Genomic DNA, 15,834 nt, shown 5'->3' on the forward strand with positions numbered 1-15,834 from the left:
AGCTTTTTTTCTGCAAAACATTACAAACAAGCCTACTACAAAAAGAGACAAATTATAATTTAAATTGAAATCTTGCACAAAAATAGCTTTACTATTATGTTTCATTTTTAGGACAGTATACCAACCTTAGAATGCAAAAGCAGGCAATATACAAGGTCCCATTTGCTGTCAGAAAGGAAGTTGACTGCAAGATCTCAGGTAGAAGTTTGTACAAATAATAGTCAAGTTTTCGTTTCCTGAGAATAGCTGCAATCTGAGGAAGGAAGAAAGAAAAAAAAGAGAGGACAAAGTTTAATTCAGTTAGGTTCTTTTTTACACACTGTAAAGAAAAATAAGAAAGGAAAATGAGACATGCCCACTTAAGTAGTAAAACAAAGCCTCTTAAATTTGCTGGGTTTATGAAAAATACCACAAAGATTTCCTTTGAACTTGTTCCAGCCATTACAACGTTTATACCAGGAAATACATCAAGCAATCCTAAATAGGAAGTATAGGAGGAATTTTATTACCTTGTTACCATTGGCCATAATTGTCAGAAACATTGCCTGCCAGATATCAAAACTTCTAAGATGTGGTAAATTTACACCGAGTTTTATCTTCAAGACAACTGGACTATCACATAATTATGGTCAGTCATTATCCCTAAAGTAATCCAAATACAGGCCTTACACAGTGTCTATGAAGTAATGATGTGTTTTTAAATCTTTTCTACTCCAATTAACCCACTGTGAGTCCTCAAAAAAAATGTTCACCATTTGCTGGGAAGAACAACAAATTCCTGATAAATTTTACTGAAATTACGCATTATCTAAAAAACTGCCTATAGCAGAACATTGGATCAATCTAAAAAATAAACGCTCTTTTTGGCCACTTTAATGTATGTCCCATGTATTATAAAGAATATCTATTTAATGACTCAAACACTGAAGGTCCTCAAACCCTTTTTTTCTACAGAAATTCCGCAAATAGCTAATGTGGAGGTGCAGCAAACCAGGCTCATCTCAGAGGTACCCAGGGGTACAACCAGAGGCAAAAGACAAGTTCAAATATGGAAAACTCGGATTAGACCTAAAGAAGAAAAATTTTCAGTTGAGGGTGGCTTAATACTGGAGTAGGTTGCCCAGAGTGATTGTAGACTGTCCATCACTTTAATCTTTGTAAAGGAGACCCGTTAAACTTAATGAGAAAAGTCCCCAAGCAACCTCATCTAACTGGCCTTGCTTTGACCACAGGACAAAGGTCCCTTCAACCTGTGTGCTTCTGTGACTCCATGGAAGTACAATTTGGGTCCGCCATGAGACAGATTCCATTGTTTTTTCATTTTAATAGCATTATTATCTTTATCTGCACTATCTCCCAGGGAGTCTCTAAACTGGCATGAGTTTTCAGTCAATGCTTAGAGAAGTTCCAAACAGAGCAAGCTACATACTGCTGGTGCTGACGAGAACAAAGACAGGCGTCCTGTCAAATTGGTACTGCCAACCTCTCTCAAAGTCTTGGTTGTAAGAGAGAGCTATTCTTCTGAAACACTCGTACTGAATAGCAAGCAGATGCCATCAAAACATCAAATCAGAGATGAGCCAGGGATTCTGGTAAAACTAACTGAAGAAAAGTTCTGCCAAAATCCATTTCCAAAATGAAGCTTGAACTAAGGATTAAGAAAAAATACATGCATGAACAGACTTCTGAAAACAGATTTACACGTTACTTAATCAAGTGTCAAGACTGCTTAAAGCATAATGGATTAGGCAATAATGCAATCCAGATAATCTATCTGTTGAAGGAAAGTCTTAACATAGTCTAAATGCTGGATAACTAGTTGCTATCTCCTCAGCTATTTCTAGCATGTTGTATGAAGGTCACAACACTGGAGCAAAATAACATTTTTTTCATTTTAAGAACATAGCCTTTATACCTGAAGTGTGAAGCCTTGCTTCCTCAGACCAAAGTGTCAGAAGTGCAACACAAAAATACCGGTATCTTATATATTAATGTTAAATCAAAGTAAAAAATTTACTTCTGTAATGTCTCCAACAAGTTTTAGATTAATGTAAATTTCTGGTTTCCCTTCTCTTTACTATCCTACTCCCAAGTGAAAAATAGCAAAGAACCAGAAACAACAACACACAAACCATTCAAAAGAAAATTGCTCACAGTAACTGAAAGAGATGTATGCGTGAGAGCAGTAGAGCCTGATGCACACCCACTAAAACAAAAAGCTTATAATTTTCTAAGGGCTTTATAGACACCAACTAAGCTAAATGTTGTGTACAGCTTGAAAACAGGCAGGAGCAGACTATGGAGTTCCTCTCCTCCACCACCAATGGTGCAATTACAAGGAAAATATACCAGAGATACTTCCTGATACCACTTTGCTCTCCCTATCAGTTCAACACATTTCAGAAAAGTATTATTAAAGTTGAGGTTGCAAAGACAGAAAGATTATAAAATCTGACGTCAGACTGCAGCAGTTCATGGTTCCCACTGGGATACACTTCACTCAAGCAAGCTGGGAGGACATTGTGATGAAAATCAAACTCTTACAAAAATGCACTGCTCAGGCTCAGCAGTGGACATCGGTAGAAGACAGCATGGAAGGAGAAGGCATCAGGACATCCAGTAGGTACTTCCTTGGCAAACTATTAATGTCCATGAAGATGCTAACAGATGCAGGAGGTTTGTAAGTAACCTGAGACTCCCTGTAGAGTCAGACAGACAGAAAAGAATGTCTCATTGACCTTATGGTCTTGGCTCTCCAGCTACAAAAGGAGCACAGGAATCCTAGGACACCTTTATTTAGAAACCTCAGGGTGGTCTGTACCAGGATCTTAGTGCTGATAGCTGTAAAAGTTAGTTTGGGCTGTTACTCCCTAGGAGAATGAAGGACTGTAATTCTGAAGTAACTCATCCAAACAGTTTACTACTTTGTATCCAGGAATGGCCCAATACCTCCCATTACTCTTTTCACCCTCTCCATAATTTCTTAGTTTCACTCTTCTCTTTTTGAGATGGAGCAACAATAATTTTGCAGAATAAAATTCTTCAGTACTTAAAAATTATTGTAGATGTTCAGCTTTAGTAAGACAGTACAGCATATCTGCAACAAGTGGGGCACTGATTTGTGAGAGAATGCCACAAGTGTCTGCTGCTCAGTGAAACACAGATACAATGCTGCCTCCCCTCCACCTCCCACTGCCTGTGCTGCCTCATCTCACCTCCTAACCCAGCCAATCCACCATAATCCAGGGAACAGAAGCAACATTACTATAAGACCATCATTTCAGCGGAGAGAAAAGCAAAATCCATGTCCAGTGCTGCGTCTCTATTTCTGAAGCCATGGTGCTTCTCCTGGCTATTACCCTTTACAAGAAGAAGACTGCCTAAAAGAATGTCTGGAACCAGGGAGAGCAGACTCCACTGAATGCCAGTGGATTCAGAAACAGGTTTCACTTTATTCGTGACTTCTCCAGCAGACCACAGCAATGCAGCCTTACCCACCTCAGGGAGAAGAATGCTCCAGCACTTGCCCTGACTAACAGCAGCTTAGGAATACAGATCTGCTGCAACTTCCTACTCTGGCTTTCCACAAAATACTGAGTCACTCTTAAAATCTCCTATGCTTGCCAATGACACTAAAGTAACAATTAATGACACTTTCTCAAGCAGATTTGCTCTCTGCAGGTAAAGAATGTCCAGGTTTGAAAGACTTACATAATGTTAAAAATTTAGCATTTATTGTTCGAGAAGAATTCCCACCCTATTAAGAATTAAGCATTTGCATCAAGGTAGAGTATAATCCTCCTTGTAACTTAATTTGCAAGAATTCCAAAACACCTGGAAGGTAATAAAGAAAACCCACATTTCAAAAACTAAAATTGATTGTTTTCCTTTCACCACAGTTTCAGTTTCCTTACACTATGATGTTTGATGCACTAAAGAGAAACTTTAAGCAGTAGTACAGCCTGCAGAAGCAGTCTTCATTTGGCCTATGTAAGCAGTAAACAGACTTGAGTACTTATTATCCACAGTCCATACCAGCAGCTGAGCTGTTTGCCCATAACAGCTTTTGCAGCCCTTCCTGCTATTTAAATTCATTTTCTTCTCTCTCAAAACCAGCAGAACTCAAGCTATCAGAGCTCTAGAAACAGGATAAGGAGTCCAGCTTTGCTTTTTTACTTTCTCATCTTCTAATACAGACAGCTAATAAATCCTGTCTTTCCCAATCTCCCATAAGGAACACTCTTCTAGATGCCCGACACTCAACAACTACGAGCAAAGGGGAATTTAAAACAAATCATGCACTGCCACAGGGCAGATGGCCTAAGAATGTCCAAAGTTTTCAGAACTTTCTAATTTTCTTTTATTTACATCCACAAGTCCTAGCTCGTGGCCCCCCTTCAGTCCAGTAGTCTAGAGAAAATGCAGATACACTGCAGAAGAAGAAACAAATGAATTGTAGTTAGAGGAAAGAAAACGATCAACAGGGGCACAAAGGATTAATCTGAAAGAATCCTACATATGTCATCATTAAAAACATAAAGAGCAGAGATAAAAAAAGGTAACAGAGAGAAAGTTTCAGTAAGAAAGCTGAAAGTAACATATTGAATTCCTAAAAAGATCAGTTATGTTAAAATATTAAGAAATAGTCAGAAAAATTTCAAGTTGCATTGTTAAACTATATAATCTGTGTATCACTGGATTTTATGAGGGTAAGAGTAGATGCGTCTGGACAAAATGCAAGTAGATCACAACACTGCAGTTCTCAGACAACCAAAATTTTGCAGCTGCAGTCAGACAAGACAAATACATTACTCTTTAATAACATACAAAAGTGAGAAATTGATTTGATAAACTATATCTTGTGTGACATCTATGCCCTACACACGCTGGAGGAAGGAGCAGGGTATTAAATACCTGCCAGCCTGACTTCCAGAGAAAATATTTCTGGCCCCAAACATGATTAGTTTGGTACTAAGAATGTGGTCATGCAAAGCCTCTTGAATAAGAAAAGTGAAGCATGCAGGAAAGAAAATTTTCTTTCCACACCTGAAGACTGATCCAGCACTGCCTGGTGTCCCATTACCACCTGTGGGAAAGCTGAAAACAGAAAAACTCTTGACTTACTTTTAAGAAAAGCAACTCCTTTCCTTGCTTCTGCACACAACTTGAAACCCACAGCAAAAGACATCACCAAAAACAAACCCACCCTCCAAAATCCTCAGATACTCAAGCACCAAAACTATCCCCTAACAGCTGATTATCTGTTATACACCTAGCCCAAACTGGGAGATTTCTCCTTCTCCTGGTCACAAACCCAATGTAAACTGCACAGACTTCCTCTCCAATGGTAATTGCCCCATTTCCCCTACAGTTTAAAACAAGCTCTGATGTAACTCTTACTAAAACCCTCTGGCCATTACCATCTTGAAATAGACAGGAAGTGTTCATATACATGAAAAACCCTATTAAACTCATTTAAAAAATTGCTATGAAATTATACTTTGAACGGGTAGAAAGACCACAAGAGACAGGCTTCAACATCTCTAAGATTGTTCTCATGTGAATAGAAATGAGGGTAGAAGAAGACAATGTGGGGTTTAGACATTTTATGTGCAGTATAATACAGAGGAAAGTTGGAACAAGAGCACCCCTCAAATGAAATACAAATACTCCTGAAGTAATACACTAGTCACTCCAAGAATAAACATTGTTCATGATCTGAACTCTAAGATCTACTGTATTTTATGTCTGAAGCACAAAAAAAAAAAAAACCCCTGCTCAGTAATAATAAAGAAACAGACAGAAAAAAATATTTTCTGGCATTAGCAACAGAATTCACACAACTGCATTTTGACTCTCCAACATAAAAAATGTAATTATGAAAAATGAGCCCACCAGTTTCAGGATACCGTCAGTTTGCAGAATAGCACTACTAAGTCCTTTTTTTTTTTGGTTTTAATTTAGTCTTTATATAAAAACGTTAAGCCTCACAGAACTAAGAAATCAGAAAGTATTTATTCTGGCCTAACCACTGAAAGAATACATGCAATTCCAATACCATCCTTAAAACACAGCCACATGGTCTAGAGCAAGACTTTGAAGAAGGCTGTCAGTGTTCCAGCAGAAAAGGAACAGGAGACTCAAACCCAACCTTTGCCACGATGTGAGGCAGCAGCCAGGCCCGATTATTTTAACGATGTGTCATGTAACACCTACGAGGATTTATCATCCAACCGCAATAACCTCAGCTTCACCTCCAGTACCCTCAGCCTTCACCTATATCCCTGGAACTACAGATTCCACAAGAGGCATTGCACACTAAGGATGGTTTGACTCAATGAATGCGCTAATTGGCTGACCAATGTACACAGTCTGACAGGTTACACGGAAGGATAAAAGAACCACAGACCTTGTGCCAACTGTGCCGTCAGGTACAACATCATTCTTCTCTGCCTCCTCCATCAAACCACCACTTCTTAAGTTTGTGCAAGGTATATTTCTTTAAGAACACTACCCCTCCACCAAATTTTAATGAAATTAGACAACACATACAGCACTGACTGGTGAAAAATGGAAAAAAGCACTATTGTCTCTCTACCATTCCCTCCCAATACACAACTAAAATCAAGCACATGATAACAAACTTCTGTTAAAAAGGAAAAAAAATAAAGGAAAAAAGAAAAAAAAAAACAAACCACTACAGAAATATTCAGTTTGCCAAATCTCCAGGAAGGTAGAGTTCAATAACATTTATAAGCATGACTATCTTTCATGTTTAGGTACCTCTAAAATGCAAATTTAGAGATGATCAATAATGCTGAGATGATCAATAATGGTTTATACAATCCGTATGCTGCAAGTCATTAAAAACCCAAGGAAAATTTTATAAATTAAGCCACGTGTGCAAGCTAAAAGCAAAGCAATACCCAGTATTTAAACCAGTTAAGAAAATATCTCAGATTGCTCAAGTGGCAGGCTGAGCTACAAATTTATGTCAGATTTTTTTCATAATTATATTCAACTATTTACATTTTTTTATAACCGTTTGCAATTTTGTATGAATTTTACAAGAACATTAGTCCTTTGCTTTATAAAAATTATTTTTAAGTGCTTTGGAGTAACCTAACCTCAAAGTCCCCTCAGGTAACATTTGGGTTTTGAAGACACTTGTTCAAATCAGTAATTTGTTTCTCATGCCTCCTCTGAAACACCCAGATTTGTTTTTCCTCAAGTAGCTCGTCCCTCCTGATTTCACAGATTACAAAACTTGGCTTCCAGATTGTTTAATTTCGTAACTCAGTTCCTGCAATACTCTGAGGAAGAGTGTGTGCCTCCTGCTCTCTGAGTTCCCCTGTCTCTTGGAGATGTTATCTGAGGATCTCTGTCAGCAGGTTGGGTTGTTTCAATTCAGCTTTTTTAAAATTTTCCATATCATCCAATGGATCTACAAAGGAAACAAACAGTACTCATGTGCTCTTTGAAAGACATCTAAACTATGTTCAATCCTGGCATCACTCTCATTCCATGACAACTTATCTTTACCATTTGTTTCCTTCTACTTAAATGAGTAGGGGACTATTTCTCATTCCTCTTGAAGTGTCTAACTCAGCATAATTTCCAAGCATTTTCCTCCCACCCTGAAAATCTTGCACTCTACTATACAGCTGTAACAACTTAAGGGAACAGATTTACATCTCCCCCATAAACAGACCCTTTAACAACTTCTGCTGGTTCCCAGTATTTGCAGTGTCCTTACCAAGATCTTTGCTCAGTCAAAGTTCAGTCAAGGCAGAGGCTTTCCCTGGTTTCCACCATTCCATGATGCAGGTTCCTTGCATCTTTGAGCATAAATTCTTCAGTCCACCTAAATTCATTGTGTGATTCTTTCCAAATTCTCAGTACCTCAGCAAAAGCTTATTTTCAATTTATAAAAGAATTTTATAATGTGGCCCAAAAGCCACCTGAGCAGAGCAGAATGATCACAGCCTGAAACGAAGAAGTCTCAGGTTCTTACTTCAGCAATGTTTAGGCTAGTTTTAGTCATATTTAACCCAGTTTCCAGAAGAATCTAAGGGCAAGAAAACACTGACCTGCATGTCATTCATAAAACAGCAGAGATACAGGACACTGCACAGTACTAAGATGAGCAGATATCCAAAACAAGGCAATCACACACCACTATCACAGCAACTACAGGTAGCTGCTGTCCTGACAGAACAAAGATTCTTAACGGCCCAACCCAGAGATCCAAGCGGGCACACAGAAGCATATTCCAGAATAACAATAACATCCTTCTTAGTCTCCCCACCCTACTTCCAAATACACATTGGTTTGCAGCACAAACAAACAAAAAGCACATTTTAATATACCCAGCAATTCTGGACTATTTTAGAACACAATGTGGCCAGTGCAGCCTTCTCGCACACCTCACAAAGATGACACGTGACGACTGTGCCTACAGTGGCAGACAAGAGAGGATCCATTTTAGTGTGAGCTGGCTCCCCAGCTTTGCTCAGGACCAGTTCCAACAGCTCTCCCCAAGAGAAACTGCACACGAAGCACACCTGAAGCAGCAGCAGCATGGCCAGTGTGCACTGTCCATCCTTGGGGACAACCTCCAGCCCAACCCTACAGCAATGTGCACATGGCCAGGAAAGTGATGTGAGACTCACACTTCACTCTGCCTCACCTCGACCTTTGCCTGGTGATTCTGTCTTCCATACAACAGTTCTCAAAATAATTCAGTAGTGCAATAATTAGAGTTGTTCTTGTTATTAACTCCAGTCAATTAGTGATCTACCCATGAAGGGACTTGCCAGCTGCCACGTGCACCTTGCACTGCAGCTCCCTGGCCCATGCTGTACTCCTACCAATGTCCTTCCCACTGATACTGTCCATTGCTGGCAACATTTGTGTCTCTGACAGTATGATATACAACACTGCCCTGTTCCTAAGAAGCTTACAAAATAAATAATGCAGATTAAGATACAGAATACAGATACTGAGGGGTCAAATAGGGCCTAGGAAGACAAGAGCACTGGAATCCTGAGTAGGAGAAAAACCTTTTGACACAAAAAGAGAAAAAAGCAATTGGCATCTAAAACCTGAAGGTCATTTATAAGCACAGCAAGAAGCAGATATGGTGTAAGTAAGAAGACATATTAAAATAGAGCAAGCCCCAAGGAACATTAAAAACTGTACTGGGGCAGCAGACTCTGGTCACATCTGTTCTCCTAAGGAATTGGCTGAACCATCCCTCGGTCCATGTGAAACAGACCCGCTGGCACCCACACAGCACTGGGCCTGCTGCTCCTCTCTGTGCCAGCACATCTGCCTGGGAGGGACACGTCTGGAGTCAGCCAGGAGCAAGCCAAGAGTCAGCTTGAACCACAAAATGGTCAGTGCTCAAGCTGTGCCCTGGCTGTGTCCTTCAGCAGCAGAGGTGAAGGAAAGGCAGCAGGTGTAGGGTGGGAAGGGGCTGGTGCTGGAGAGGAATACCTGTGTTTGAAAGGAAAAGGAGAAGGACAGAAGTTAAACTGGAGAGGCAGGGAAGGACCTCATCGTAAATTAGGTGAGGAGAATACACGATCAGACTAAGAGAAAGAAAAGGTGAATGGCAGGAATGACCCTTGCCATCCTGCAGGTAAAAAGTTAGAAGAATTATCTCAACAGCAAAGTAGCAAACAAATGGTTTTTACCTTATTTAATTAGGAGAAAATGTTACAACCTGATCAGATTATCTCTGATACCCTACAAAGACTTCATAAAAACAACTAAGCACACCTATCTACTGCAAAACTATCATCAAACAAGTGTCTAAAACATAAAAACACTCAGAAAAGAGTGGACTTTGCTTTAATGCATGTGATAAATGCCAGATTACCCATGTGAAATCAACAGAAATCTTGGGAAACAGAAGCAGAGACAACTGAAAGCCAGTATTGCAGCCCTTCCCCAACTTCACGCCATTTCCCCGTCCAATCACTCTCTTTTCCTCACCTCTCTGAATTCCTAGAAATCTGAATTCTTCAACTTTAAAAATACAAGGTGACACCTTCACATTTTGTGTAGCTTTCATTAATCTAAAAAAGAAGTATAAATGGAACGAAGTACAGCAAACTCTGACAAAGGACTTCATTGAAGTTTTAAGATATCAAGGCAGAAAGCTTTTAAAAATTGTAATTATAAGGCTTATGGAAGTTCGGGGTTTCTTTTGGAGGTATAAATGTTAAGCCACTTTAACTGTTGTTTTTAAGTAGGTCTCAGAAGACTTGCATATTGGGACACTTGGGTTGTGAAACACAAGTAATCTTAATTACAAAATAGGCATTCTTGTCAGGGGAGGGGCAATTCAATTTAGATGTAAAACCTATTTTTGCTAAAGCAATCAATTCGTACTGGAGTAAAAATAAAGACAGTGAAAGTACGACTCAAGGCTATCCTTTTCCCAACAAAAAAAAAAACCTCAAGCACAATTACTAAAAAGAGGAAAAAAAAAAACAACTAAACAAACAGTACAGAACTACTTATAAGCAAAGACTCTATACAACCACTTACTGAGAGCTGGTATTTCACTTATCAAATACTAGCACCACTTAATTTGACTCCATCAGTCCCCACTGACCGAAGAGCAACAAAACATTTAAGAGATGTGGAGTGTAGCTGTTTTGAATTTGGACTCTGGATTGTAACTGTCCCTAACCACATTCTCTCACAGAACAACTTCTGACAATTTATTCTCATCTATTCATTCTCATTCATCTCTACACAAGCTTTTGTGAAAGGAAACTCTTTCATCTCCCTTCCTTAGTTATTAGCTTGTGGCAACAGGAGGAACAATCAGAAGCCATTTTACAGGCTTGACATAGAAAAATGAAGTGCATTTTTTTGTCACTGAGTTCTACAAAGGACTGGGACTAAGCACTACCAGAAACATTCTGAACATGCACTGATATAACTATTAAGATAAAATAACTTAAGTCCATCCCCTTATGTGAACCTCAGACTACAGAAAAGGTCTGATCATTTGTGTTGTCCAACTGTGATATTTCATTTACAAATACAAGGTTTTCAAGCACAGCTGTAAGTCCAGCAAAGAATGAATTTTGTGATGATTATCTTAATTCAGGACTGTCCTTTCCCTGCCAAGCTACTTAATGTGGAAAGCCTCTGCTTCCCCCTCTGCAGTCCCCACTGCACCCTTTCTGGCTCTGATGCTCGTCAAATTCTGCTTAATAAATCAATTCTATTCATTAATGTAGCTGAAAATTAGCCCAGCTAAAAGCAGGGTAGTAGCTTCTTCTGGGTCAGCGAATGAATCAAACCTGCTCATGGAAAGATGAGGTCCAGAACACACAAAGGAAGAAGTACACTTCTGTGTCTGGGAATAGAGGCTGGCAAGTGCTTCCTTTCTCATTAGATAGCAGCAAGATTTTAGAGCAACTCAGCTTTTAATCACGTTAAACACTGTCAACAAAAACCTAGGAGAAATTAAAAACTGCAAAGAAGGCAGTGTAAAAACTGATGCAGAGGTTTTACAGTACAGCAGGACATTGGTTGAGAAGGTTCCCACCCCATTCTGGGTTTGTGACAAGATATGTTTATGGGGTCACAATGCAAAACATACAAGGAAAACATTTTGGATTTTTAGGTTTTTTTCAGAGAAATAAAAAGTGGGAGCTTTCTCCCTAACCCATGACTGCACAACTGAGTCAACTGTAACAGAGTTACGAGCAGAATCTCTTGACCAGGTTTGGATGCTGGGGAACTTTGATTTAATTATGGAATTGTTTAAGCTGCTTTATCTTTAGTCTGACAGATCACCACTATACCTCTCATAGCTCATTTCACGCCCATTCTCTGCTGGTACAAGTATTTATGCTCCCATAGAGCAAAGCAGATCAGAAAATAGATACAAAGAAAATAATACTGGGGAGAGGACGAGATGGAGTGTTCTTTATATTCATTTCCTGATCCAGCTCATTGTATGCTCACACAAACAGCTGCCACTTGTGTTTGCATCAGTTCAGAGTGAAAATGTTTACTGTCAGACACGACAACTCCTCAGGTTCACACTGCTACCAGTTACTCTCTTTTTTATCATACCAATGGACGTTGTCACAATTTTTACTCAAAGAGCACTTCAATGGGACCTTAACTGAGTTATTTTAGGACTGCTGCAGCCCCACTCCTTCCCTTCTCTTTATTACATAGCTTGATAATTTCGTTGCACCAGCCCCGGTACAGACTTGAAAGTGCAGAGTTTGGAGGCAGCTCAGTAGCCAGCTTCCCATTCAATGCCCCAAGTGCCACTACAGGTGAAGCACAGGGGTGAAGACAGACTGAAGTGCTCACCTGCAGCGATTCCAGCTTAGATTGGCTTTCAGAATATGTTTACACAGATGGATGCAAATAGATCCCAGCTCCTCTACGGACACCCTAATTTGCTGGAAGTGTACCAACTGCCACTGAGGTGATATAACCAAGTCTAACTGCATGCCTAAGCTAAGATACCTCACCTGTAGGATACTCTCTGAGTACCTAGACTCCTTCAGCCTTGATGTATTTTTTTTTTAGTCTTGCTTCATTATGCAATGGACTCTCCTAGATCCTAAGGCACTGATTACCAAGGTGTCTCCAACAGCAAGACACACGTGCATTACACTTGCTACTGCCGAAGACACAATGCCAGCCTCCCAGGCAAACATTAAGTCTTTTTATCTAGGTATCATATGTAATGGAAGAGGGAAAAAATATGATGTTCAGGCTGTGCCCATGCCCTCCTATCCCACCAGCTCCACCCCTCTCACAGCATGTTATGCCTCCAGACCCCACCATCCCCTATGCCCTTATTCTGCACTCATAGGCCCAGATTCAACACACTCCCTGTCATGCTCTTCCCCCCTCAGACATCTGGTTCTCCCCCGCAGACAACCCTCCAACCCTCAAACCAAGCTGCCCCCACTGCCATCCCTCTGTCCCCAGCACCAGACCTCCTCCTCCCCCCAGTGCACCCTTTTTGCTCTTCTGCCCCCTTACCCCAAGGTCAGGCTGCCCCTTGACTTCTCCCCTGCCCTTTCCCTCCTAACACAACCTATTCCCACCCACCCCAGGGCAGACTCCCCTCGCCCTGACACCGCTTGTGCCCTTCCCAAACACCGCCAGTGCCCTTCCTGCTCGCCTCGGGCCACGCTCTCACCTTGTCCTCTATATCCCCTTCTTTCACCCCAGGCCAGGCTCCTTCCTGCCCTGGTATCCTTCACGACGTTCCACCCAAAACCAAGGCCAAGCTCCCCCTTCTCTGACACCCCTCTTGCCCTTGTCCCCCCAGGCCAGCCCCCGCTCTAGGCCGGGCCGCCCTATATACACACCCACACCCACCAGGTAAAGGGTGCCGTAGATGCGGAGGGACTCAGCCAGGGCGCTCTGCGTGACGTGCAGCACAGCCCAGGAGCACTGCGGGTGCCAGGTGTGCCCGATCTCGTAGCAGCTGTGGGGAATGGACTTACTCAGCGCCGCCATCTTTGCAGCGCGCGCGCGGAGCGGAGCGCGAGGGAGGGGGCGCGGGGCGCGCGCGGCCGCCGCGTCACCGCCGGTGCCGGGGAAGAGGTCGCGCGGGGCGCTGCGCGCGCCGGGGTTACTCGCGGGCACGGCCGCTCTCCCCACACCCACACCCCCCCCGCACGCCGCTCGCGTGAGGCCCGCAGCCAATCGGCGGCCGCCGGGGAGCGGACGGGGGCGGGGGTGGCTCGAGCCGCGGGGGGACGCGGGGGAACGGGGGGGCGCGAGGCCTCCTGCGGGCGCCGCGTGTCCCCTCGTGTCCTCCGTGTCCCTCTTGTGTCCCTTCTTGTCCCCCTTGTGTCCCCTGTGTCCCGTCAACCCCCGCGGCACAGGCGCTTAGGTGCCCTGTATGTTTCGATTGGCTTCTGCCTGTCGAACAGGTCAGAATCGCAGCGGTACCGATTTCGGGATGTCCCTTACCAGAGTGGCTCGCGCGAGTTGGCCGGTTCTCACCGTGCTGGTGAAAGGTTTTGGTGTGTAGGCAAGGAGTATACACGGAGCTCAGCATTAAAGGTCATCACGGGGCTCAAGTATTTTCCTTCTCGCAGTTTTCTCAGCCTGCAAGGGCAGCAACATCTCCTTCGGCTCGCTCCACCTGTTCAGTCCCATTCCTCCTGTTTTTCACGTCATTCCGCATTTCCTCCTGAGCCCCTGGGTCACGTCAAAACACTCTGTTTCCTGTCTTAAATGGTGTGGCCTCCTCACGAATTTAAGGTTTCACTCCTGTGATTAGAACGTTTGTAGGCCAGCTCTAGACTAGAGTTTGATAGACTTCCTGAGAAGCAGATTGGCCCTTTGCATGGGTCCTAGTGTAGAACTATGCAAAGTCTTCAGAGAAAGAAACTGCTTAATTATGAAGAGAGAGAGTAATACCAGAAAATAGAAAAAATGCGTGCACGCGCGCACACACACACACACATGCCCGTGTTCTGCATGTCCCATGTGCCCCCTGCATCCTGTTACCCCTGCAGGGAATCAGGATAAAGAGAAGCCTTCCGCAGCTCACTCCATGAGGTGGGGCTGGCGGCAGCTCCCAGTGCCACAGCAGCAGCCAGGACAGACAGACAGACAGATGGAGAGGGAAGTGATTAATGAAGGTCAGAGAGTTAAAGCTGGAAGGGACCGGAGGTCGTCTCATCCAATATCCCTATTTAAGCAGGGTCCCCTAGAGCACATCACTCAGGATTGTGTCCAGGCAACTTTTGGATATCTCCAGTGCGGGAAACTCCACAACTTCTCTGGGCAATCTGTTCCGGTGTGCGGTCACCCATACAGTAAAGTTCTTCCTCATGTTCAGGTGGAAATTCCTGTGCATCGATTTCTGCCTGTTGCCTCCTGTCCTACTGCTTGACACCACAGAGAAGAGCCTAACTCCATCTTCTTGACAACCTCCCTTCAGATACTTACAATGATGAGGAGCCCTCATTCTTCTCTGGGCTAAACAGCCTCAGCTCCCTTCAGCCTTTCCTCATATGAGAGATGCTTCAGTCTCCTAATTACCTTTGGATACAATAGAGTTTTTGCAAAACCACAAAGGCAATGACTGATGGCACAGTTACAGCTCAGTTGCAAAACTGGCATCTGGTTCCAGCTAAATTTTGATAATTTAGGTCCTAAATGGGCTGTGTGTATCAGGACCTGGGGATTTTACTTGGGTATTTGTTAAGCAACAGTTTGCAAAAGCTCTGTTCTGATGGAGCAAGTACACACTCTATCTCCTGTGCCATGGTGAAGTCAGGAAGATATTGTTTCAAAACCTAGGCGAGAGATACATCCTGAGGTCTATAGGAAGATCAGCAAACAAACCTGCAGTCAAATGCAGACTTGGAACAGATCCTCCTTACAGCCTGGCTCCAAGTTGTCCTGCTGAGCCTGCTGACTTCCCCTCCCTGACCAGACTCGAGACAGCCTGTAGCACTGCCAAAAATATAGAGCAAATTTGTCACTGATTTTGCAAATCCATTTACCGTTCTTCCAAAGGAGCCTGCTGTAGGTGCAAGAACATACTTGCATTTCAGTTTTAGCAGCCTATAGATGTGTAGGTTGGACAATTCACAGAACTTGGGCCCACTGAGAGACTGTTTGCAGACTCCCAATAAATCTGCAGTAGGAGATTGTTGGTCTAAATAGTTCAATTATGCTATTTCAGTCAAGCGTGCTTTAGGTAGAACTCTGTCTATGACAGTCTGTATTTAAAATCTAGTAGAAGACCCCAGAGATAACTTTAAATTCAGCTTTAGTGCTGAGGTGCAGCTCCCCTGCAGCTGCAGTTGC

General features: G+C 42.6%; 1 protein-coding gene across 2 annotated transcripts in view; it reads right to left on the minus strand.

Moving 5' to 3' along the window:
- The window catches only part of TMEM135 (transmembrane protein 135), a 173,012-nt gene extending 159,440 nt beyond the window's left edge, over positions 1-13,572 (minus strand). For both annotated transcript variants that reach the window (XM_027655001.1, XM_027654912.1), the window contains exons 1-2: positions 13,381-13,572; positions 126-253 (exon numbers count right to left, since the gene is read on the minus strand). In XM_027655001.1, the coding sequence (XP_027510802.1) occupies positions 126-253; positions 13,381-13,521 (269 nt within the window). In that variant the 5' untranslated portion in view covers positions 13,522-13,572. The remainder of the gene's footprint in view (positions 1-125; positions 254-13,380) is intronic.
- Positions 13,573-15,834: the final 2,262 nt, after the last annotated feature.

The sequence above is a fragment of the Corapipo altera genome, unplaced genomic scaffold (assembly GCF_003945725.1).
Source record: "Corapipo altera isolate COAL_440 unplaced genomic scaffold, ASM394572v1 0, whole genome shotgun sequence".
Taxonomy (NCBI): Eukaryota; Metazoa; Chordata; class Aves; order Passeriformes; family Pipridae; genus Corapipo; species Corapipo altera.